Raw genomic sequence first — 21,980 nt, 5'->3', positions numbered from 1 at the left:
AAATTGTGCACCACAGACATCTCAAAACTTTATGATTAACAGACCACCTTCTCCTGTAAGCACGAATACGGAATGCGCCACCGTAAATGAGAAGCGCTGTAATGCTTATCGATTTGTCATGTCAGTCAGCAGTGTTTCATGAGAGAGCTGTCACAGTGACTCGCATCACGAGATAGCTAGCGCTGATCGCGCACAGTCTCCTTTTTATATTTTAACACACTGCAATTTGTGCAACATAATTAAAGAGAAGCTGAACTGCTTCTTGAGAATGTGACAAGGTTCAATTATGCCAATATATTAAGACTGTAAGTAAGCTGTGCCAAGTTAGTTTGCACTTGCATTTAAACTGGTGGGTGGCATATTTGATATTTGCCTATTAAAGCCACAATGTTCAGGGTTCTCATCGGAGCATCAGAGAAGTGCGGGCAAGCTCGGCGATAGCGTCCGCAGGTTTTAGATTTTCGCCCACAACAGCTTGTTGCGAGTCGTCGAATGCGATAGCGTCCGCCAACGTTTCTAGATAAAGACGTTGGCGTCCGCCCACAACAGCTTGTTGCGAGTGAGTCGTGGAATGCCGCCGAACAACACTTCAAGGGCGTTACCTCTGGTGGCTTTGGTTTTCTTCTTTTGAGCACGCGTTTCTGTGTTATTTTGTGGGCAGCTATTTAGTACATCTGGCAGGCGTCCTTACAGATTATGTAGCATGCACATGCGAAAGAGCTCTAGGTACTTCGTAGCACCAGTAATTGTCGATATGTGTACTTGAGTCCATTCAGCTTTTACTTGATTGGTATGGTGCAACATACGTTGACCACGCACTTACTCAAGTTTATACTGACCAAAGACAAAACTTCAGACAAGTGCAAGCTCATTGCAATCTTGTCTTTATTGCATTTTACAGGATGGCAGAGGGAGGTGTGTGCCTCAGCAAAGAGGCTAGCTGTTTTGATGTATATTTAGGCAACCCAACAGAAATAAAGCGACAGAAAAATTCTCTTCCCTTAGTTCGAATGCGCAAAACTTAGGAAAAGTTCCAGCAATTACAAAAATATTGTCTACACAGATAAATATTACACCAAAATCAAGATAGGTATACAATACCACAACTACACTAAGAAAACACTACATTCAGTCTTTTACCTTAATAATGAACACAATGCATGCTACAAAAACATGCCTTTTCTTCCGTGCCGTTTCACAGCTGGTCCTGAACAAATCACAAGCTTGATGACTGTGACCCCAAGATGGAGACTTAGCAGGAGGACTGCCACAATGATCTGTATAGCACATTTTAACATCAAAACTAAGAATGCGGCAACAACAGGAAAAAAGGCACCAGAGCCCCGGCGCACTTTTGGTCATGGTATATTGCTGTCAAACACACGTCACCAAAGCACTGGAACAGTGGTACAGTGTCCTTACTGGAAAAAAGAGGTGAACAGTGCACATATATAGCAAGCACTGATAAAAGATATCACAACTGATGGGCTGAAAAGGTTGTCATTGCACAGACAGCTATAAGTACTCACAAAGACAGGCAAAAATAGGAGGTCCTCAAAAAAAGCACAAGATCAACCACATTTTTTTCTCAGTGCTGTGTAAAATAAAAAAAAAGCATGACTTGCAACATAACGATAAAAACTTCAAAGGTATCATGTATGGTTTATAGTGTTTAATGTCCCAAAGTGATTCAGGCAATGAGGGACGCCATAGTGGAGGGCTACGGATGATTTCGACCACCTGAAGTTCTTTATGTGCACTGACATCGCAATATAAATTTATCCGATACCTGTGCTGCGCACACTCATGAAATAATTTTGAGTTCGTAATGCCCCAGATTTGTTAATGGCATTACATTTGGACCATGTGCCATGTGTGCAGACATAATGTCATTAAGTGCCATGATGATGGCAAAGCTGAAGAGCTAGCTGAATGCAAAATTAGAATGCAAAGAGTGTTCAATATCACTTAAGAATTATTAAAATCATCTTCTGTCTTTGTTGATTAAGTTGAAAAACTGCGCACACGCTATTGTTATGTCAATCTGAAATATCGATAAAAATGACATCTTTTGCCTCAGAAATGCTGTAGGGACACCTCAAATGAGAATAAATTAACGATTACTTAGAGAAAAACTGTAGCAGAGTAATGCGATCATAGCTTGCAGCAAACTCAAAAAAGCGCTAACACCATATTGCAAAATGGCATCAGCTGTTCCATGTGGTACCTCAAGATTGGCATTACAGTTTAATGCATCAGGCACTTGATGTCATTTCACAATCATTAAATTCGAATTGAGATTTCTTTTAAGCAAACACGCAAACACCTACGACATCGTTGTGCACCCATGCAGAAGCAATTATGATGCACCAAGCTTACAGGTAACTGAGAATTTAACAGTGCGAACTTCATGCTTCTGGCAGCAAATTGTGACCATGAAAAGCTGAGCCACATTCAATTCACGAAGCACTTCTCACTGTCATCTCATATATTTTGATTAATTGTACACTCCTCAACGTTACAGTGTCACACTCAACAAACGCTGCGAATGCAGATGGGTAATGTTATTAGGAATCTCCTTGGTAAGAACCCTGTTTATCACAAAGGTTGTCAGGGCAAGCAGCGATGCGGTTCCCAGTAGGATAAAAGAGAGGCACGGTCACATCCCAAAGCACAAGAACACACCAGTGGCTTCATTGGTCACCTAGGATACGAACCAAAGGGTTCACAAAGGTAACAGGCAGCATAATCAGGCCACAGCAACAAGCATTAGAGATGTCGGAAATATAGCTGTATAAAGTAGCTGCTTTCAATAATTTTTTACAGACATCAGGCCGTTTTATGTTGCCAAAAGATCACGTGTCATCCAACTCAGAAAAGTAAAGCCAACAATATGCTGTGCAATCCAGACAATATTATATTACATTGACACCAGTCCATCACCCTTCCTACGACATATTTTCCAGTTCTGTTTACTTAAACTGCATAAGGTCGCAAGCAAAAACAATAAAGATCTACACTCCTCCAAATCTGAAGTAGTATAGCCATCTACCTCCCTCTTAGTGATGCACAGCTTTAGTATTTGCCGAGATTAGAAACTAAGAGCTTTCTACCCACCACTTATACTATGCATCCTAATATCTGAACCAGTCAGCCCAACTAACTGCTTCTAGGCATTAACACAGTTTTATTATCTTAGTTTTTACAGAAGAAAAATAGAAAGCTTTATAAAAGCCTCTGCATTGGCATATCGTTCCTGATATACCAGAGTCAACTAGTAGTTCCTAGCTGAACACATAGTGTGTTTTTACTATCAGCAACGAATGAAACATGATAATGCAAGCTCTTGTCGTTCTGGTATATATGGCACCGAAATGAAGCGTGCATGCTATGAAGTGGTCAGAGTCGTGCATCTAGCAAGTGTAGATACTCAGCCCCACTACCCCACTTAAACTGGAGTACAAAGCATGTCTGGAGTGACAAATCCCTTCTCAAGGATGTCAAATATTTCAAATATAAGATTTCACCAGACCCAGTGACTGATTCAAAGAGAAAATAGTGCGAACATCAGGTACCGAGAAAGCCTCACAGTTTCTACACAACAAGTCGTCACGAATTTGAGACAAGCAACTTACTACAGTCGAACCCGGATATATCGAACCCGAAGGAGATAACGAAATAGTTCTATATATTGATAGTTCAATATATAAAAAAATGGCCATATATGAGCTTATCTCTAACCTAGAAGCAAGAATGCACTGCACCAACATTAGGGACGCACTTCTTGCCGACAGCGTACCGCTCGCTGTGCATTGGTTGGCTCAACGTGCTTCACATTGAATCCGCAGTGGACGGTTCTGCGGAACTAACAACTACCTATCATAGGATGTCTAATTTTAGCCCGAGTACACTATAAATAATCGCCCAGTACCAGCAGTAGAGTACAGCTTATTTCCGCAACGCCTTCGGCAGTGAAGCACGTCGGGGCGAGCGCCTCTAGGGTTTAGTCCACTTGGTTGCCTCCACCGCATGACAGCGATGTGGCATGCAATATGAGTACAAGAGTACAAGACACCCTCATTCACAATCTGCGTTCACCTAATCACGCGTTTCACAGCTCTAGTTCTGCCAGCAGGTATCTGAAGCCACGTAGCTGGTTTGGTTTGGTTTGGTTTATGGGGTTTAACGTCCCAAAGCGACTAAGGCTATGAGAGACGCCGTAGTGAAGGGCTCCAGAAATTTCGACCACCTGGGGTTCTTTAATGTGCACTGACATCGCACAGTACACGGGCCTCTAGAATTTCTCCTCCAAAGACCCTCCTCCACGCGCGGAAAGTGATCAAACCGCATCGTTAGGCGAAGTGTCGCTCCACGCAGTTCGATATATTGAACGACCGGCGAAATTGGAGTTCGATATAGTCCACGACTTCCCTATACTTTTACAAAGAATTTTCAAGCGAATATTCTTTGTGTTCGATATAGCGAACGATTCGATATATCCGCAGGTTCAATATATTCGGGCTCGACTTATCTGCACCCCGTAAATTGTCTTCAAAGGGACACTGAGGACAGATGGAAGTTGGCCTGTACTGGTACGGTCATCATCAGCCTGACTACGCCCATTGCAGGACAAAGGCCCCTCCCATATGTCTCCAATTAACCCTTGATCCCTTGATAGGGTACCGCGTTATAATCACAAGGAGACAACCCTCACCAAGCCAACGGAGATTTCGTGCGTTAGAAAAGACAAAAAAAATACAGGCATTGCCATCAACGGTCTGTTTTGCAAGTAAACTGCATGCATCCACACCAATTTTCGGGTGCACTTTCCAGAGGCTAGGCTACTCCACCAGTCACTTCAGAACATTGGCAACCCTTCCTTTTCAGTAAGGACGTCACAAGTTTGAATCGACCGGCGGGAAGATTTCTAATATTCGATTTTCTCAGCCATGAATGCATGTTTAGCTGCCGGACAAATGTCAATGTACTCAGAAAGAGTCAGAGAATCAATTTTTACTAAAACAACAATTTGACGGAATTCTCCTCAGTGTCCCTTCAAGAAATAACACCCCTCCGATCATGATGAAACTAGACAATTTGTATTTTGAGGTGATCTCCTTATAGTGACCTACGACTGACAAGAGCGCCAATCACAAAAGACTTTTTAAAAATAGTAGAGGGCAAAAAAGACCACAGCGGTGTGGTCACACGTCGCCGGTCCTAGTGCAGACTGCTTTTATTTTCATAAGAAAATAAACTTTCCAAGCAAATATGCAACAGCCCACACTACTGGACTGCACTATAATAGAGTAATACCCCTGTCACACGGCCAGTTTCAATGGCCATCGAGTCGAGGGCCATTGTGATTTTCGATCGCCATCGTACTCGAGGGAGTTGTGGAGCTGCTACACGGCAAATCTCAATGGCCATTGAAATGGTTCTCGCGTCTTACGCCAAGCTCGTGTGGCGCCACAAACGCTACGTTCGGTTTCGCGCAAATAACAAAAATATATTGACGAAACTTAACTAAATGTTGAAATACACTTTTTTGCAGTCATAAGGCGTGTTCACACTTGTTCAAAAATCCGGCAAGTGAAGCGGATTCGCTTGCCGCAAAAACTAGGACCTGTTCTCATCTGTTCCCACATTTAGTTCAGCGTATGCTAGCAGAGACACAAAAATAAACTCAGCCTCTGGTGGCGCCATCTGGTTGTCAAAACGGGAACCATTACTGTCAACAAACCGGCTCTGTTAGGCCTAGCAGCGGCAGAATCGTCACTCTAAATAAAAAATAAAGCAAATTTATCACTTATACGTTTTCTTGTAGGCAAGATGAGACGAAGCGAAAGACCGATGCCCCATTTATGATCAGTGAACGGACAGAAAAAGGCAGCAACAACGAGAATTCAGTCCGAAGCGAGGGGTCTGGCTTTGAAGGACGCGCCGTGTTTGTTGTCGTTCGAAGCAATGCTAGCAACCTTGGGCAACGCTCGAAGGCCCTCGAAATCTCGATAGAGTTCCGGGCTGCTCCGTCGACTCGATAGACTATTGACTCGATGGCCATTCAAACTGGCCGTGTAGCAGCGCTCGATCGCCTTCGAGTCGATAGACTATCGATTCGAGGGCCTTCGAAATGCCCGTGTGACAGGGGTATAAGATACTCAAGAACAAAGTTATAGTCCCTTCAAATTACCCATGTGTGACAAGCTCCTCAGTACACCATCACTCAGCAAAAAGTGCGTGTCCAATGTATAGTACATCAGTTCTGATGCTTGCATCATAGCATTTCATTCACTTCTGACAGTACCTATTCTGATAAGCCTAATCTAAATCTACCTTGGCCTCCTTTTCTCTTCAGCGTCTCACATGACATGAGTGACACCTTGTCAAAGACCTCTCTCCAGGTTCCAAAAGTGTTCCCACTGAGCCAGCGTGTGGCAATGATTGTTATACAGCTGAGCCGGTGTTGGAATAAAACAAACACATAAGCTGGCCTGCAGACATCACTCCATACTAACATACTAATGTACCTACACACTACATATTAGACAGCTATTCAAAAAGACAATAAATAACTACATAGATAAAGAGCATCCCATGAGATGAACAGTCTAAGTTTTGTGCAATATGGGCTTGAGAGAGATGAGAACATAGGGTCAGGATTGCTCGGCAGTCTCCCAGTAGTCTTGTCAAGATGTGGCCCCACTGAGGTAAACATTCACGGTGTGCACAGAATATCTGATAACATGGGAGTTGGAGTGAAGGAGACACCGTATCCTGCCCAGTAGGCAGCCTGCAAGACAGCACATGCGTGTGGTAATAAAATTATGCCTTAGTTCGCCGGAAAACTTGTTGAAACCAACCTAGCGGCCAGCACGAAACTTCTCAAGTCTGCCAGAATTAGTTCATAGGCAGCAATATGCTGCCCGGTCACCTAAGCACAAATGTTTGAGCATCGAAACTGCTGCTCCTCTAGTTGTTTTTCACACAGCATGTTGGCACAACACATGGGTGCCACTTGACGCTGGAAAATCAAAACTAATTCCTGCCACAAGTGATAGACAAATATATATTACTGATTACATTATTTATATACCTCAATACATCAACATTAAGTCTTCCACTTTCTAAAGAACACATCTATTAGTGCTTTACTTAACAGCACAGATTGAAGCAAAGGGTGGAATGAAATCCTCAGTCCAGCGGCCAGCAGTTTGACAGAATGCCTTGTCTTCGTCTCAGGTGGAGACAAGTCCCGAAACAGGCAAGTCATCTTGTCAAAATGCTCTCCAGCAGTCTGAGGCTTTCCTCCAGACACTTGTTCCGGTTTGTGCTGTCAAGAATCCACTCTTTCCGGCTCTCCATGTACAAGGGTCTTTTTCTTTTTCATAAAAGTAATAACTGTACAACAGCTTAATTAAAATGAAATTTTTAATTCGACCTCTACTCCTTCTGGTAATGTTAATTCTTTGTTTAATTTGAATATGTTCATGGGGATTAAACGTCCCAAAGAAACTCAGGTTAAAATAATTAATGTCACTTAAACAACAAATTAATTTTATTTAGGTAAATGTATTATAAATGCTGTTGCGGTGCCCATCTGTCTGTCCATATTTGATTTTTGTCTGCTGTACTAAATTCAAGCATGTTATAAGTGATTCTGGTGTAATTAGGAGCACCCGTGTATCACTTCAAAAGTGGCAAAGCTACACCAGAGACAGCATGCACCAGAAGAACATGACGGCAGCTAGCACAGCAGTCGTTTTTTTTTTTTATACTGTGCCATCATATGGATTCTGGAGCAATTCCTAGCACAGTGTATGACTGCACACAACTGCTTTTCCATTCAATCCATACACGCAAGCTGACAACAAGGGCAGGACCTGACTTTGGACAAGCACCAGAGGCTTGGAAGACTACATGTGTCGTGATAACAGTGTGTTCAAGTGCTCATGACCGAGTCGGAGCACACTGGCACCTCTTGCAGGTTACAATGTCACGGGTGCTTCAACGCACTAATGCGCCTTCAACAACACACTAATCACCATTTTCTTCCTCTTTTTTCCCTCTGCGTTTCCTTTTAAGCTCATGTGTTGCACAAACTTAGCAAATTCAGAGACAGCACTGAAAATCAATAAAACAAGCAAGCTAAATTCACAGGGACAATTATGCTCAGCACCAAATACCAACGTGAAACAAAAATCTGTAAAGGACTAGCACAGTCGTTAATGCTGGGATGCATATGCAAGTTACCCAACTAGCGGCCCTTTTCTATATACAACACAACAAAACTTAATGCAAAAATGCTAGCATAAAACAATGAGAATGACACATTTTACAGTTAAATATGCACCAGTGGTGACAGCTAGCTAGTAGCTTTGGGACAGTGGCCAAGAAAAAATTCTCGGCGACACAGTATAGATGATCTGAACTAACGGTTCTTCTCAGCTGTCGTGTGACTCAACAAAGTGGTGCTCACAAGGTTTACTCCCACTAGTGCTTTCACAGTGACAAAATGTGCACAATAAAACCATCAAGAAGTGCGGTGGATTCTGTGCTCAGACTTTCTTTCAGTTTCAAGTAAGCTTTGCCCTGTCAGTGTTGCAAATAACTCTCGGTGAAAGCAATTGTCAACAACATATGGTGGAGACGCAACACAGCTCCCGTGGAGCATCCAAAGAGCTGTCGAAAATGTAGCGTACAATGTCGCATACAACAATGCACACACTAGTTTCAGCTTGTAGCCATGATAAAAACGGCAAGAATATCAAGCTTGAAAGCTAGCACTTCTCATATGCTCAGGTCACAAACAAAATGCTGGCCTGGAGTGATCACATCAATCATTCACAGCACCATTTCAGTGCACTGGAAATGCGTTCATAAGATGTGTGGTTATTTCAAGTAGAAGAATTAAATACTGCAGCGTTTCAGCAGCAGAACTTGGCAGGAAATTCACGATGCAACAACAACAAAGCCGACAGCCCAGCTTCCAGCTCTAGTTAGGTACATCGTCATCCGTAAACATCCCCAAACGATGACTCCTGCAACACGCAGCACAACCCAACAACAATCCTGCTTATGTGGTTACTAAAAGGTGATGCACATCAGTTTAAACGGGATAAAAATGTGCTTCTTGTCTTGGAGGTGACATTGGCAATTACGTCACAAGGTCAACCTTGCAAACTTGATGCACGAGGAGAGAACTAGGTTCAGACTCTGCTGAACACAAGTTCAGCTGCACTTGCCATTGGTTGCAAGAGAGTAGCTTGCTGGAAAGGTTGGCTATCGAGAGGTCGGTTACAGCTGCGCATACAACCGTGAGCACGTGAACACATGCACAGCCAAGATGGCTTATTGTGAGAGGGTCACAAAACTGCTGCAAAGTGCAGAAGTCCAGAGAAGGAAGGTCTTCTACCAACCGGGATATCATAGCAGCAGCAGCAGCCAAGCGGAAAGGCAGTGAGGCACGTCACAGTTCCTATGTGTGTGTCCCGAGCTGAGGGAAGGCTGCACGTGTGGGCTGAATGGATTAGACGGCGCAGAGGAAGTGTCGACGCTCTTTGGCAGGAGTTCAGCAGAGACAGAGGGCTGGCGACAAGCTCAACTGGCGGGCTTCTGCTGCTCCTGGAGCTGGCTCTGCCTCATGTCTTCTTTCGAGCTGAGGAACAGAAGCGGGAACATGCCCAGGATACAGCCCAAGAAGACGCCAACTGCCCTTCCCTAGAAGAAAGGAGTAAAACTCTTCATGGCTGGCACTGCAGAAAATGCACTGGCTCACAGCTGACCATAGGCTGCAGGAAATTGTGCAATGCACTGGCACTTCTTATCAAAGGGTGTGGGGACGCCTTCGTCCCCTGCGTTCACTTTCCCGCATTACACCCCACTGTTGTTAGCTCCTCCGAAACGCGCTCTTCTGTTTTGGTTACTTTAACTAACAGGGGAGGGCGCTCGCGTCGTAGCGACAGCAGCGCCACAAATGGCGTTTTGCTGCGCGCGCGGGGGATAGCTGGCTCTCTTCTCCCTGGGACAGGGAAGCGTGTTGGACGTTCACGCGCAAAGCTCCGCTCTCTGCCGCGGGCGTCCTCGTGTGGAAACTTGTTCCCCTCAGCTCGTCCCGTCTGGCCTCGGAGATATTCCCTCTGCCCTACCGTGGGCGAACATTCGCTCGTAGCCGTGCTGGGCAGTCGGACATCCTAGATTCCTCAGTGTATTTTGTTGCTAGCTGGCGTTATTGTTGCTATAGCAATAAATGCCTTGTTTGTGTCAGCCAGTGTGTCGTTCCTTTGTTCCCGCAGAGCACGGCCCACCGTGGTCGGCGTGCGCTCGGTAGCGTACGCGATCATGGGGTGGGGTCCGCACGGTTTTGAACTGTGTCAGCCGTGCTTAAACGGGGAGAACGTATTTATCTCCCCCATTTAAACCCCACAAGGGTTAAATTCGACTTTTGGCAACACAGTGTGATGTTTTTTTTCCAGGTCCTGGGGACTACATGTGAAAGCAAACTGAGCAAAACCTCAGGAAAGTCTGGTAACATTCTAAATAAAAGATAGCATGGCCATTAGTTCACATGGACACCTAACTGCCCCCTACTCCCCGCATGCTACCTCCCAAAAATGTGTTTGTTTTGGAGGCAGCTTACCACTTAAGGGGGGACACTGGTCTTGAAAAGAAAATTTTATTAATTCAGTCATAATTATGAAATTTTCAGGGCACATGTATTTTTGTGCGCTGATTCTAGATATGTCATTTAATTTCATGTAAAACAATTCCTTGAGCACTTATGCACTTTTTATGCAAGTATTTTGTGGAGAGTTCTGAAGAAAATTTGCTGCAGGAAATTCGCTGAAATGTATGCCATTGGGTTCTCTTGACACCAAGGAATGCAATAAGGGTAAAATTATCATCCTGGCTCTCATAGAATATGAGTTATAGGGGACTGAAGCTGCCACTTCAGAAACAGGAATACACACTTTCTTTCTCATTTCTGAAGCGACAACTTCAAAACTCTATGACTTAAGTTCTATGATAGGCAGGAAGACAATTTTACCCTTATTGTATTCCTTGGTGTCAAGAGAACCCAATGGCACACATTTCAGCGAGTTTCCCGCAGCAAATTTTCTTCAAAACTCTCCGCAAAATACTTGCATAAAAAGTGCATAAGTGCTCCAGGAATTGTTTTACATGAAATTAAATGACATATTTAGAATCGGCACACAAAAATACATATTTCTGAAGATTTCGTAACTGTGACTTCATTAATAAAAATTTTTTTTTCAAGACCAGTGTCCCCCCTTAATACCTAACTAGATGGCGCCTATGGGCCCATCAATACGATGTCACCGCTTCACCGTGGCTGACACAGTTCAAACGACGCCGACTCCACCCCGTGATCACCCGCGCAACTGAGCGCACGCCACTAGCAGCGGGACCATGGCAAGACTCAAAATGGCATTTATTGCTACACAACAATAACGCCAGCTAGCAACAAAATACGCTCAGGAATCGAAGCCGTCCGACCAATCAGCAAGGTTATGAGAAAATGTTCGCCCACTCTAGGGCAGGGGAGAAACTCCGAGGATGGACGGGGCGAGCTCGTGGGAAAATGTTCCCACGAGGCCTTGCCCTGCTGACGGAGAGCGCCGCCCTGAAACGTCTACACATGACAAGTTCTCGAGTTTCCCTTACGAGCGCAGCAATTGCGCCATCCGTGGCGCTCGTGTCGTTACGACGCAGGCGCCCTCCCTTGTTAGTTAAGGTAACTAGGGAGGATGCATCGTGGGGAAGTAAACGAAAGGGGACAGAGCGGGGCGAGTCTCTACACACCTGAGCCAAGCGCAGGTACCAAAGTGTAGGTGTAGGTGAGGGACTGAAAATACCGCAGAAATTTTTACTGAGGTCAATAAGCAATCCCTGTTCAATCCTAACCACGAATTAGATGACTGTATGCAAGCACGAATATACGCCAACACACAACAACGAACATGCGATATGACACAAGTCCTCAAGAAGACAGTGTCATATATGTGTAATCATGCACTACTTGCTTGTCCAACATGTCTTCCACTAAGGAGAAAAAGTCACTGCAGTGGAGGCTCCAGATTAATCTCAACTTCGGGGTTCTTTAATGTCCTCGCATGTTAAGGAACACCATTTCTTCGAACCCTTCCCGTACAGTGACCCTTACTCCTGCCTTTTACCTCCTTCTTCATCCCTTCCCTCATGGCACAGCTAAAGTGTTCACCTTGAATTAAACATTTATACTGCTTCTTTTTTTTCATGAGAACCACCAACACAATTATTCCAAGTACAATTCTGCTGAGAATGTTTTTGATCTTCATAGCAGCCAGTACTTAATAGTGGACTTGTTGCCTCCATATAAATGGAACGGCTGAAAAGCACATAACACATTCTCAGGTCAAAGCTTTTGAACCTGCTCCCAACGAAGCTTGCCACTCAGATTTGTCAACCCAGCAGAGAGCCTGTTTGCTAGCATTGGTGAAGAGGTACTCACAATGTTGGCACTCCATCGCGTGGCAGCCATTTCTAGTTGTGCGGGGGTCAGGCTTGGAGCCTGCACTCCAATCTTGACGGCCAGCTTCTCCACGTACCAGGCAGACCTGGAGCATAGAGGCAGCACATGCTCACTAAACAAGGTGTGTGTGACTGCCTTGCACTACCCTAAGCTCTTGTAGGTTAAAGGTGCACTGAAGAGGAATCTGAACTTGTCTCTTTGCCGCGGGAACTCGATCTACACGTGCCGAGCTTTCTTAGAAACTGCGATTTACTGCCCTGTGTGGCCGATTTCCCCAATTAAATCGAATTAACGTCCAGCTCCCGCCTTTTTTTTTAAATTCTGCCTCGTACGGTGGGCGGAGTTGACCAACACGTGGAGCGCCTTTCACCCAGTCCCGTGGCGGCTTGCCGCTCTGCCATCGGTGGAGTAATACGTAGTAGTCCGTAGTAGCAAATAGTCCGCGCGTATTTTTATTTCTTCGGGCTTATTTTGCGGCTATATTATCTGCGAATGAAACTATTTACTCATGCAAACCTAAAAAACAAAATAAAGCGAAAGCAAAGCCTCCACGGGACTGGGTGAAAGGCACTCCACGCGTTGGTCGACTCCGCCCACCGTACGAGGCAGAATTAAAAAAAAAAAGGCGGGAGCCGGACGTTAATTCGTTTTAATTGGGGAAGTCGGCCACACAGGGCAATAAGTCACTGTTTCTAAGAATGCTAGGAATGTGTGGATCCAGTTCCCGCGGCAAAAAGACATGTTCAGAATCCTCTTCAGTGCACCTTTAAGCCTCAAGTTAGGTTAAGTCTCAGTTGAAGGTTAAGTCTCAAGTTTTTGTGTGCGCCAGTTAAAAATTTAAACATTCCCTTAACTCTGCACACTATGCCGGATTTAAAACTGATTTCACAAGAATTTGTGCTTCAGTTGCTAGAAAACAGCATTTCCACATCCTGATGCACCACTTAGATGCAAACGCCAAAGGCATCCTTTCCTCCAAGTCCATAAATTTTTTTTACAACATTACACTCAACGGGCTTACCCGATTCCGGCCGCATCGGATATGGCATTCCCCAGCCCAGCAGCTGAAAGCGGAAAACAAAAAACAGAGGTGTTATCTTTTCTGGCTCAAAAATTATCGTGGTTGTTATCTGAAAGCAACAACGAAGCCTAATCTATGCACTGAAACATTAAAGCAAAGCATGACATATTTGAGAGCTTGGACTCTGTCACATTTGAGACAGGTCTGAAACAACTAGCCGCTTGCCTCAATATCCGCAAAAATGTAGTGATTTATGTCTTTAAACTATGCTTATACTGCAGGTTTTTTCTCATGCCAGTTTTATTCTTTGTTGCACACAGTTATCACAATGCCACCTGCAAGCAACCTGACACTGACTTTGATTTCTTGACCCTTGTCTTATTTTGCATGCTTGCGTAACATGAAATAGCTGACAAAAAGCACCTCAAAGCATAAGTGAGTTGAGTTTCAAAGAAACAGCAAACCTGTCAGTTCGTTTTAGGCTGGTATGACTTGGACTGTCGTACCAAGCATACCAAGTGAGTGCACTGAGTGGACCGCCACCATTTTTAACATGATAGCATTTAGGCTGTCGTATCACAAAAAAATTTCTGGTTTCTCCGAAATTTCCTGATTGGTCAATTGCCTGATGATGTCATCGGGGTCATGTGACCCCAACTGACCAATCAGAGAACACCACGAAATTCCCTGATTGGTTGAGAGGTGTCATGTGACCTTGTGAAGACATCACACCCTGCCCACCATGGAAGGAGGCAACACGCCCACTGCAGTGTCAGCAAACTGCCTGCCATCGACGAATTCAATGCAGTTGCCGCCTTCCCACCGTGGCATTGGGCATGAGCCTTAAAGAAGCTTGGGAAGAGAAACCTGGGCTTCAAAAGCCCCACCAGTGGCTGTGCTTAATACAACCACCTGCCGGGGCAGTGCTACATCGCTTAACCGCTGCACCACTGTGCCAGTAGGGGTATGAGGACTTCCCACTATCTTTTAACGAGACAGACAGTTGTGCCATCATCAACACGACATGACCACCAATGGACCAATCACAGGGCACCGTCAAAGTTGAAAATGTGAGTACCCCCGAAATTTGGAAGTTGGCCTAACCCTCAAAATTTATAAGGACCCCCAAAAGTTAGGAATTAGTTCCACCCCAGAAAATGCATTAAAGTGGATTAGTGAGTCAGATTAGTATAACCCTATATGATAATTCAATGGAAGGTACTGGAACCTTCTAGAAAGTGATGACTCGAGTATAACGATATATAAGGGCAACTGAACCGGTTCCAACCGGACTCTTGGTGGGAAAATCGCAAGAACATTAGACACTCATTGTAGACACTGCAGCAGGCAATCTAAATGCTAGCGCATTTTCTTTTTTAAGAGTGTGGTTAAGAAGGCGCCCATGTTTTTTGCCAAGCTTCCAAATTGTGCAATGGAAATCCCCGTTGCTTGCTATCTTTGCATCAACGCTGCTGCAGTCCCAGAACACTTCCGTCTTTTTGACACCAACGAGCAGTAGCTCTTATCAGATAATGCTGTATAGTAATGAACAACAAGTACCTGCCATTGTTGAAATGCCCAATCCAATGCCGATGGTTGTGTCAATGTAGTCGCCCTATATGGACAGAGGAAAAAAAAGGCCCAAAATAAGAGATACAATAGATACTTTTGGAGAAATAATGACTTAATATCCCTTTCAAACACAGAGCCTGAATTTTTAAAAATATCCATTCTGCCAAGATGTTACAACTGACAAAACGCAACAGTAACACATTTAACAGCAACCTCTCAATATAATTCTGCAATGATAAGCTACTTATGAGACAATTTCAGGCAAACTGACTATAGTGCCTATGCAATCGTGTAAGCAAAATTTTAGTGACATAGTACATATTTCACAAGTGTTTTTGAAAGGCAGGGATCTCGGCCTATGGTAGTGTTTTCCAGACACTTATACATTTGTCACTAGGAAAAGGAATAAATGAAGAAAAGAAGTAGAAACAAAGCATCACATTCAGCACAATACAGATATATGTAAATGTAAACTGGATCCATAATATTTCTCAAAGTCAGAGGTTCACCTCAGTGGCTGTCAAAAATAAAACCACAGTTTTGATTGCTTGACGTGCACATCCAGAGTGCAATTTTTTACAGGCGCTGACTGGAAATATCTTTCATGCAGTCATGACTGCCTAACTTTATTGAACTAAACAGCTAAACACTGAGCTCCAAATTGATTTCGTAATCCTCCCATTCCTTCAACACATATCTCTTAACGACTCAACAGTAAACACTCACAGCGACAATCATGATGAAGTTGTCAAGGAACCCAAAGCCCACGAATGGCAGGGCGTTATGGATGGCCAACATCCGCAGCTGATCACCCGTAGGCATGGTCGCCTTCCCATCTGCCAACATACAAAGACAACAGGTGTCATCAGAGACACTGAAGACCCCTCACCTACAATGCTTTGAGCAGCTCACAGCATAATGGGCACAATGAAGAGCAAGACTGAAATAAACCTGAGAAGGTCTGACAGCTGTCTCATGACTAGATTCAGACTCATGCCTAAATGACTTAGAGATTCCCCGAAACAGGTGCTGTTTATTATCACCTCCATTGCTCCTGGTCCTGCACTTTAGAGCAGCTGCAATTTCACTCACTACAGATTCTATGAATCATGGATTTCAGTACATGTTCATAATGCGGAAGCAACGTGCAACTTCGTAGCTCAAGATCAAGACTTTGTAGTTCGATCAGGCATAAAAGTTATGTCAAAATATGATGGTTTTGGTTTTGTGCGGTTTAACGTCCCAAAGCGACTAAGGCTATGAGAGACGCCGTAGTGAAGGGCTCCGGAAATTTCGACCACCTGGGGTTCTTTAACGTGCACTGACATTGCACAGCACACGGGCCTCTAGAATTTCTCCTCTAAAGAAATTCTAGCCGCCGCGGCTGTCAAAATATGAATCAGCTGCTTGCTGTTCACTGCCTATACTTGATAAAGTGCGTGCAAGAGCTGATACAGATTGTCCACACTTTTTTTTTTGGCCTGACAGTATGTGAGAGCATAATTTTTATGGGGTTATATACATCAGTAGATAAATTTGCCTCAAAAGCCGTAATTAACAAAAGGAGAAATGCACTACTTCCGTACTTCCTACATTGCAATGCCCCTTGGACTTCACATTCAGAAGATGTAGCAGACTGTCGCTGCTTTCATCGTTGTTATGTTAACTTATGCCCCAATCCACTAAAACCAATATGAGAATTACAAGCAAAAATGGAAAGACTCCTAGCGTTTAAACGCCGAAAAAAAAAAAAAAAAACAACGCGGCGCCCTCTTGCGTTCAGGTCTGACACTTGTCGTAGGACAGAGCGCACAATGTGCGCTCATGGAATCACATATGAGACAGTGGCAAGCATCAGAGATACGCTGCGCCTATTATGCTGATATGGCCGTGCAGACACCACTCACTCGCTCAAACAAGTGGAAAATGTTGTAAAAGAGATGAAGCTAGGCCGAGGCTGCCCGTTATCACCGAAGTGCAGAAAAAGAAAAAAGAAAAACAGCGGGCCAGTTGTACTCCATGTCACGGCTTACGACATCAGCAGATCAAACATTCAGAGCATTATGCTTCCCCTTGAATTAGATTACCTGTACTAACACGAGTGTCCCTGCTCGCTACGTATAGCACCTGCAAATTCCGCAACACAACCTCTCCCCTTCCTGCCCCCTCCGTCCAAGGCCCTTTATTTTATTTTTTTTTTCTTCGCAGCGCACTTCAAATGCTTACTGGCGCGAACCAATAAGTGCTCGATCGATTCACTCAATAATAATTCCAACAAAATTGCTACCCGTATAAACAGTTTTAATCTGCGGGCGTAAAAATACACACACATACATGCAACGAAAAGGTCACCGCTGAAATCGCTCATCGGAATTCAGCCAGCGAAAAATCGTGGTCTCATAGCTTTTGCCCAGTGAAAACGCTCATGCTATGGTTTAATTAAAACGCTGCGTTACCGCGGAGCCGCATAAAAAAAAAGAAGCGCCCTTTCAAAAAGCTAAACAAACCAAACTCGCGTGTCGATTGAAATTTACCAGGACACCTGTTGCAATGCATGCGCAGCTTCGCTCCGGGCAATCGATAACTCTGGTTTGCAGTTGCCAACAATGCGTAGCAAGAACACAGCTGAGCGAAACTCACTTTTTTCCGTCTTCTCGGTGTGAACCGTGAGCTCCTCCATGAGAATCTTTCTCTCCTCGGGTTTGAGCCTCAGTATCAAGTCCTGGGCGCGCTGTTTGGTGAGAATGATTTCATGGGTGCCCGTGTGTTTTCCGACGCCCTTGCTGTATGCAGACACGCAGAATGATCGTAAAAGAGTTGAGCGTTCACTGTGGCAAGCGGTAGTGCGCTTGGAAGCACCGAAGAACAGCGCGCCCGCCAACCTGCAAGCCATCATAGACGCTGTAGCAGCTGACGGAAGCAGGCAGGCAGCCATGTTCGTTTCGAGACGACGCCTTTCGGGTGCTCTCAAAAACCGAAACTACAGGTTGGGCTAGTCATGGGCTATAAAAAATAGTAGTTACACTATTTTCACCGACTTCACCCATATATGCCCCTTTGACTTGAACAGTGTCTTAATCCTTCATACATAGGCTGATCAAAAGGAGTATTCTGGCGCAACCGCATTACATGGAGCTGTCAACTTGCTCAACATAAAAACGTATCTTGTGTACTTCATTGGTGCACAAAATGTTAAGCTATTTTTTACTGATCGCTATTATACATGCCAGCGCCTTTATTGCTCACAGCAAAATGAAATGTCTGTCAGCTCCTAAAACTTGTCAACTTGTCACCACCTTGTCACGTGCAGGCCTTGGTCACATGTTCAACCATCATCATCATCATCATCATAATCTGCTGCGTTTCGTCGATTTCGTCGCCATAACAACAGTCGTGTTGCCAAGCAAACATGAACGACATGGATGTAACCCAACTCTAAACCAACTGAACACCTGCAAATAAAGGTAAAATGCGTTGTTTTATAACGCTTTCACATGGGCGATCTAAGCTGCTTGCTGTTAGCATTAGGTTCACAGCGAATTCGTTCTGTTTACGTGTTGCAAACGGCCTAAACTGTCATACCCTGTTTCTCATTTCGCCGCAATCCTATTTTTACATGTTCACAGCATGCGTCCTGGAAACGGCTAGTGCCATGGAATCAACGGACTCCGAGTCTGCGGAAGATGAACCTGAACTTAAGCAGCAACCATATGTGGACATAGATGCCGTCAACAGCACGCTTACTGAAGTCCACGACCAGTACAACAAGCTGCTGCTGAAATATTCCGACGCTCTTAACGTCATCGACTACCTAAAATGCCAGTTGGCTTGCGGGATTAACTATGAAAGCACGGGCGCCTTGCAGCGCAAGCATAGCGTTTCGGATCTTCGAGTTCATTCACCCGAAACTGAATACGTATTTACACTCACGCGAAGGGCCCCAGTTGATACAAGATCGTCCCTGCCAAAGCTGAGAGATGGCGACTTCAATCGAGAAACGGTGATTTTCTGCAACGATGATTTCGCTAGTCGGCCTGAACCAAAACATACTTCGCAAATCGCTCTGCGGAACCTCGAAGAGTCTACTTCTCAAGCAGAAAGCGATGACCAGGAAGTAATATGCCATGCATCAGAATTTCAGGACCCAGAACCTCCTTCGAGCAATTACGCAAGCATCGTATCGGAACCGCCGCAAGAATCATTGGTTTCACAAGTTACAGTCGTGGCTGATGCGAACAAACTTTCGGCGCCCTGTGCCAATGATCGTCCGAGTCGCAAGAAATCACCTGGGCAACGCAAGCACAACCAGGTTGCCGTTGTCTACCCAGCCCTGCGCAGTGCACAGATCTGTACCATGGTGAGTTTTGATGTTCAAATACGATTGTACAGCGTCTTATATTTGAGAGCTAACCCCCCCCCCCCCCCCCCCCCCCCCTTTATTTAAACAGGCTTGCTGTATGGCTCATTCATGCTGCTGTTGCAAGCACATGGAAAACCCGAAGAAACCGCCGTGCACTGTAGAAACACCTTCTTCCCCGAGTTGCTTCACTGCAAACTTCAGTGCACCAGTGGCACCTTTCTCACAGAAATGGTATCATCTTGTTGCAATCTTGCTGCGACTTACACCTGCGATGAATACATCACTAATTTTATTTCTGTGATGTTTTGTTCCCTACAGCCTCTGTAGCGGCACACATAACCCCTCGGATGCTGCACTGCTCAAGGTAATATATCCTCTGTCCTTATCCAAGTAACAAATAAGTGTGGCAGCTTCATACTTCATTCTTTTTTTTTTCCAGATCTCATCTGCATTGGACACTGCCCTCCAAATAGCAGAAGAGTTGAGGAACAATTCGTTTTCCCTCATTGAAAAATGGTAGGGCCAACTTCGGTTAAATTGTGATACTTCGATCAACTTTATTATTTCCTATGTGTATGTATATACTCACTGTTGCCGACACCAAAACCCCACTGCTCACTATGACTCACCTTGAATATTTACTCACCTGCACTGAAGTCATCCGACAGGATGAAATCAGTTACGTGCCAAACTTTGAAAATGAGGCTGAATTATGTTGCCATATTTTACCGATACGAAGTGATCTTTGTATTTATATTGCGTTGACTGCGTTTTACAATAAACATTTTTTTTTACACTCCTCCTTTTCTTCGGCTGTTATGTGCTCTACTGGTGGTTAGAAGGAACAGTGAATGGTAGGTCTCTGCCATACAAAATTTATAATTCGCAGCCCTTTCTTTTTGGCTAAAACCCGATTTTACCAGATTTTTGCACCCCGAGCTCCATTCATAAAAATCAGGTTAAACCAGATTTCTCCCCAAAACTGCCGCTTTTAGAGTATACCCAATGGGCACTGAACCTCCCCTGGACATCCTGGGGACGTTCAGGATGTCTTTAGGATGTCCAGGGGACGTTCAGGATGTCTTTAGGACGTCCAGGGGACGTTCAGTGCCCATTGGGTATGCGAGGGCAAGGGAATGAGGGGCTTGTTAAGATATACATATACAGGGTGTTTCACGTAACTTGAACCAAAGATTTAAAAAAAGCGGTACACCACAGCCGCTGAAACCAACGATACATTGTTTGCTCCTCAGAATATTTTTTTATTGCACTTAATTAGTTAACTAAGGTGAATAATTCAAATCCTCAAATATTCATTTTAGTGCCAAGACCGTTATGTTAGGTTGCAAAAATCTAGCGCTTGACAAACTCGCTTAGTTTGCTGGTGGGCAACAGCAGAGCCATTGTGCAGAAAATCCCTTGGCTTTTATCAATTCTGAATTAAATATTTAAAATGACAGTGTTTTCCCCTAGCAGGTGTTGATCGTTTACTTTGACACCAAACATTCACTGCGATGTTGCCTACCAATATCTGCTCTATCACTTGAGTACACTACATGAAAGAGGACTATTCCAATGGCCTCCACTGCTTCCAGATTTTCTTGCGAGCTGCATCAGCATTTCAGTAAATTTCTCAAACACTGGGTATAATTCTGTATAGTAAGAGTAGCAATTCATGCTGTTTTCAATGCTGCATGTTCTCCCTCTTCCAACAGACATTGCTATAATTTAGCACATATGTCTCTCGACCTTCAGCCCACACCCATTTTGCCCTAAAATTTGAAGTGCTGTTTCTGCTGCGAGTATTCACATCATCCAACAAACTGAAAGCGTGGGATCAGTGTTAAAGAAAGCGCATTGCCTTAGACAGTTTGATTAGGAGAACAGCTAGTCACTGCAACGAAAGGTCGGGTAAAAAAAAAACCATGCCACCTGTAATCTTAGTTCTTGGTGGGAACAGCCCAAATAATAAAACGCAGACACAGAAAGGAACACATAGAACGTAGACGAAGCTGACTGTCAACTAAAATTTTATTGGAAAACCCCCGCTTTTTGTTTCCTTGTCAAAAAGATCTTGCTTTTATCTCCCGTGGGGTTCGTTCAAGAAGGAAATTTCTTTTCTTGATAGAGAGATTGATGGTGTACTACCTCCTGCTGTCCTGTCCTGTTTCCTCAAGGATCTCACGTGTCACTTGGTCTGCATACCTTTTCATGACTTGAGCTTCATGCAACTTGGGCTCACACTTGCGCACTTTTTTGCCTTTTTTGTTTTCTTTACAATCTCTGCAATGCAGGGCTAGATTGCTGCTTGGGGCACCTGATAGCGATGATGCATGTTCCCTTATCCTATCATTAAGGCACCTTCCCGTCTGCCCTATATATTGTTTGCCACAAGCCAGAGGTCTGCGTTTTATTATTTTGGCTGTTCCCACCAAGAAGTATGAACCAACTAGCTCAGTTTTCTACTCTTTTAATGTAATCTTAGGATCTGGAGA

The 21,980-nt window shown here is 44.3% G+C and overlaps 2 protein-coding genes across 4 annotated transcripts; one reads left to right on the top strand and one right to left on the bottom strand.

Annotated features, from left to right (window-relative positions):
• Positions 1–867: 867 nt before the first annotated feature.
• On the bottom strand, positions 868–18,060 carry LOC149335928 (transmembrane protein 65). Of its 2 annotated transcripts, XR_016284125.1 has the most exons (7): positions 17,766–18,060; positions 15,852–15,961; positions 15,114–15,168; positions 13,554–13,596; positions 12,512–12,617; positions 9,420–9,720; positions 868–6,793 (listed from the first exon to the last, which is right to left on the bottom strand). XR_016284125.1 is itself a non-coding variant. In XM_089552476.1 (6 exons), the coding sequence occupies exons 1-6, from the start codon at positions 18,058–18,060 to the stop codon at positions 9,601–9,603; spliced, it is 729 nt and encodes a 242-aa protein (XP_089408602.1). In that variant the 3' UTR covers positions 868–9,600. The 2 variants fall into 2 exon arrangements, 1 of the variants encoding a protein (XP_089408602.1); XM_089552476.1 differs by having other exon boundaries at positions 868–9,720.
• Positions 18,061–18,458: 398 nt separating this feature from the next.
• LOC149335927 (uncharacterized) lies at positions 18,459–21,631 on the top strand. 2 transcript variants are annotated; one of them, XM_089552475.1, is made up of 6 exons: positions 18,459–18,589; positions 18,752–19,482; positions 19,574–19,716; positions 19,804–19,849; positions 19,925–20,001; positions 21,614–21,631. In XM_089552475.1, coding segments are annotated over exons 2-6 (972 nt in total). In that variant the 5' UTR covers positions 18,459–18,589; positions 18,752–18,777; the 3' UTR covers positions 21,615–21,631. The 2 variants fall into 2 exon arrangements, with proteins under 2 accessions (XP_089408601.1, XP_089408600.1); XM_089552474.1 differs by lacking the exon at positions 21,614–21,631 and having other exon boundaries at positions 19,925–20,284.
• Positions 21,632–21,980: the final 349 nt, after the last annotated feature.

Source organism: Amblyomma mixtum, chromosome 7 (genome assembly GCF_055824585.1).
Source record: "Amblyomma mixtum isolate Tamu chromosome 7, ASM5582458v1, whole genome shotgun sequence".
In the NCBI taxonomy this organism is placed as follows: domain Eukaryota; kingdom Metazoa; phylum Arthropoda; class Arachnida; order Ixodida; family Ixodidae; genus Amblyomma; species Amblyomma mixtum.
The sequence above is the reverse complement of the archived record's forward strand: the minus strand, read 5'-3'. Positions and strand labels throughout refer to the sequence as shown.

Excerpts from the sequence above, each read along its gene's own strand:
- LOC149335928 (XM_089552476.1), bottom strand. The coding sequence starts at position 18,060 with ATGGCTGCCTGCCTGCTTCCGTCAGCTGCTACAGCGTCTATGATGGCT. Across the intron at positions 15,962-17,765 it reads CACCGAGAAGACGGAAAAAA|ATGGGAAGGCGACCATGCCT; the intron begins GTGAGTTTCGCT and ends GTATGTTGGCAG. Across the intron at positions 9,721-12,511 it reads CGCGATGGAGTGCCAACATT|GGAAGGGCAGTTGGCGTCTT; the intron begins GTGAGTACCTCT and ends CCTTTCTTCTAG.
- LOC149335927 (XM_089552474.1), top strand. The coding sequence starts at position 18,778 with ATGGAATCAACGGACTCCGAGTCTGCGGAAGATGAACCTGAACTTAAG. Across the intron at positions 19,483-19,573 it reads GTGCACAGATCTGTACCATG|GCTTGCTGTATGGCTCATTC; the intron begins GTGAGTTTTGAT and ends TTATTTAAACAG. Across the intron at positions 19,717-19,803 it reads GCACCTTTCTCACAGAAATG|CCTCTGTAGCGGCACACATA; the intron begins GTATCATCTTGT and ends TGTTCCCTACAG.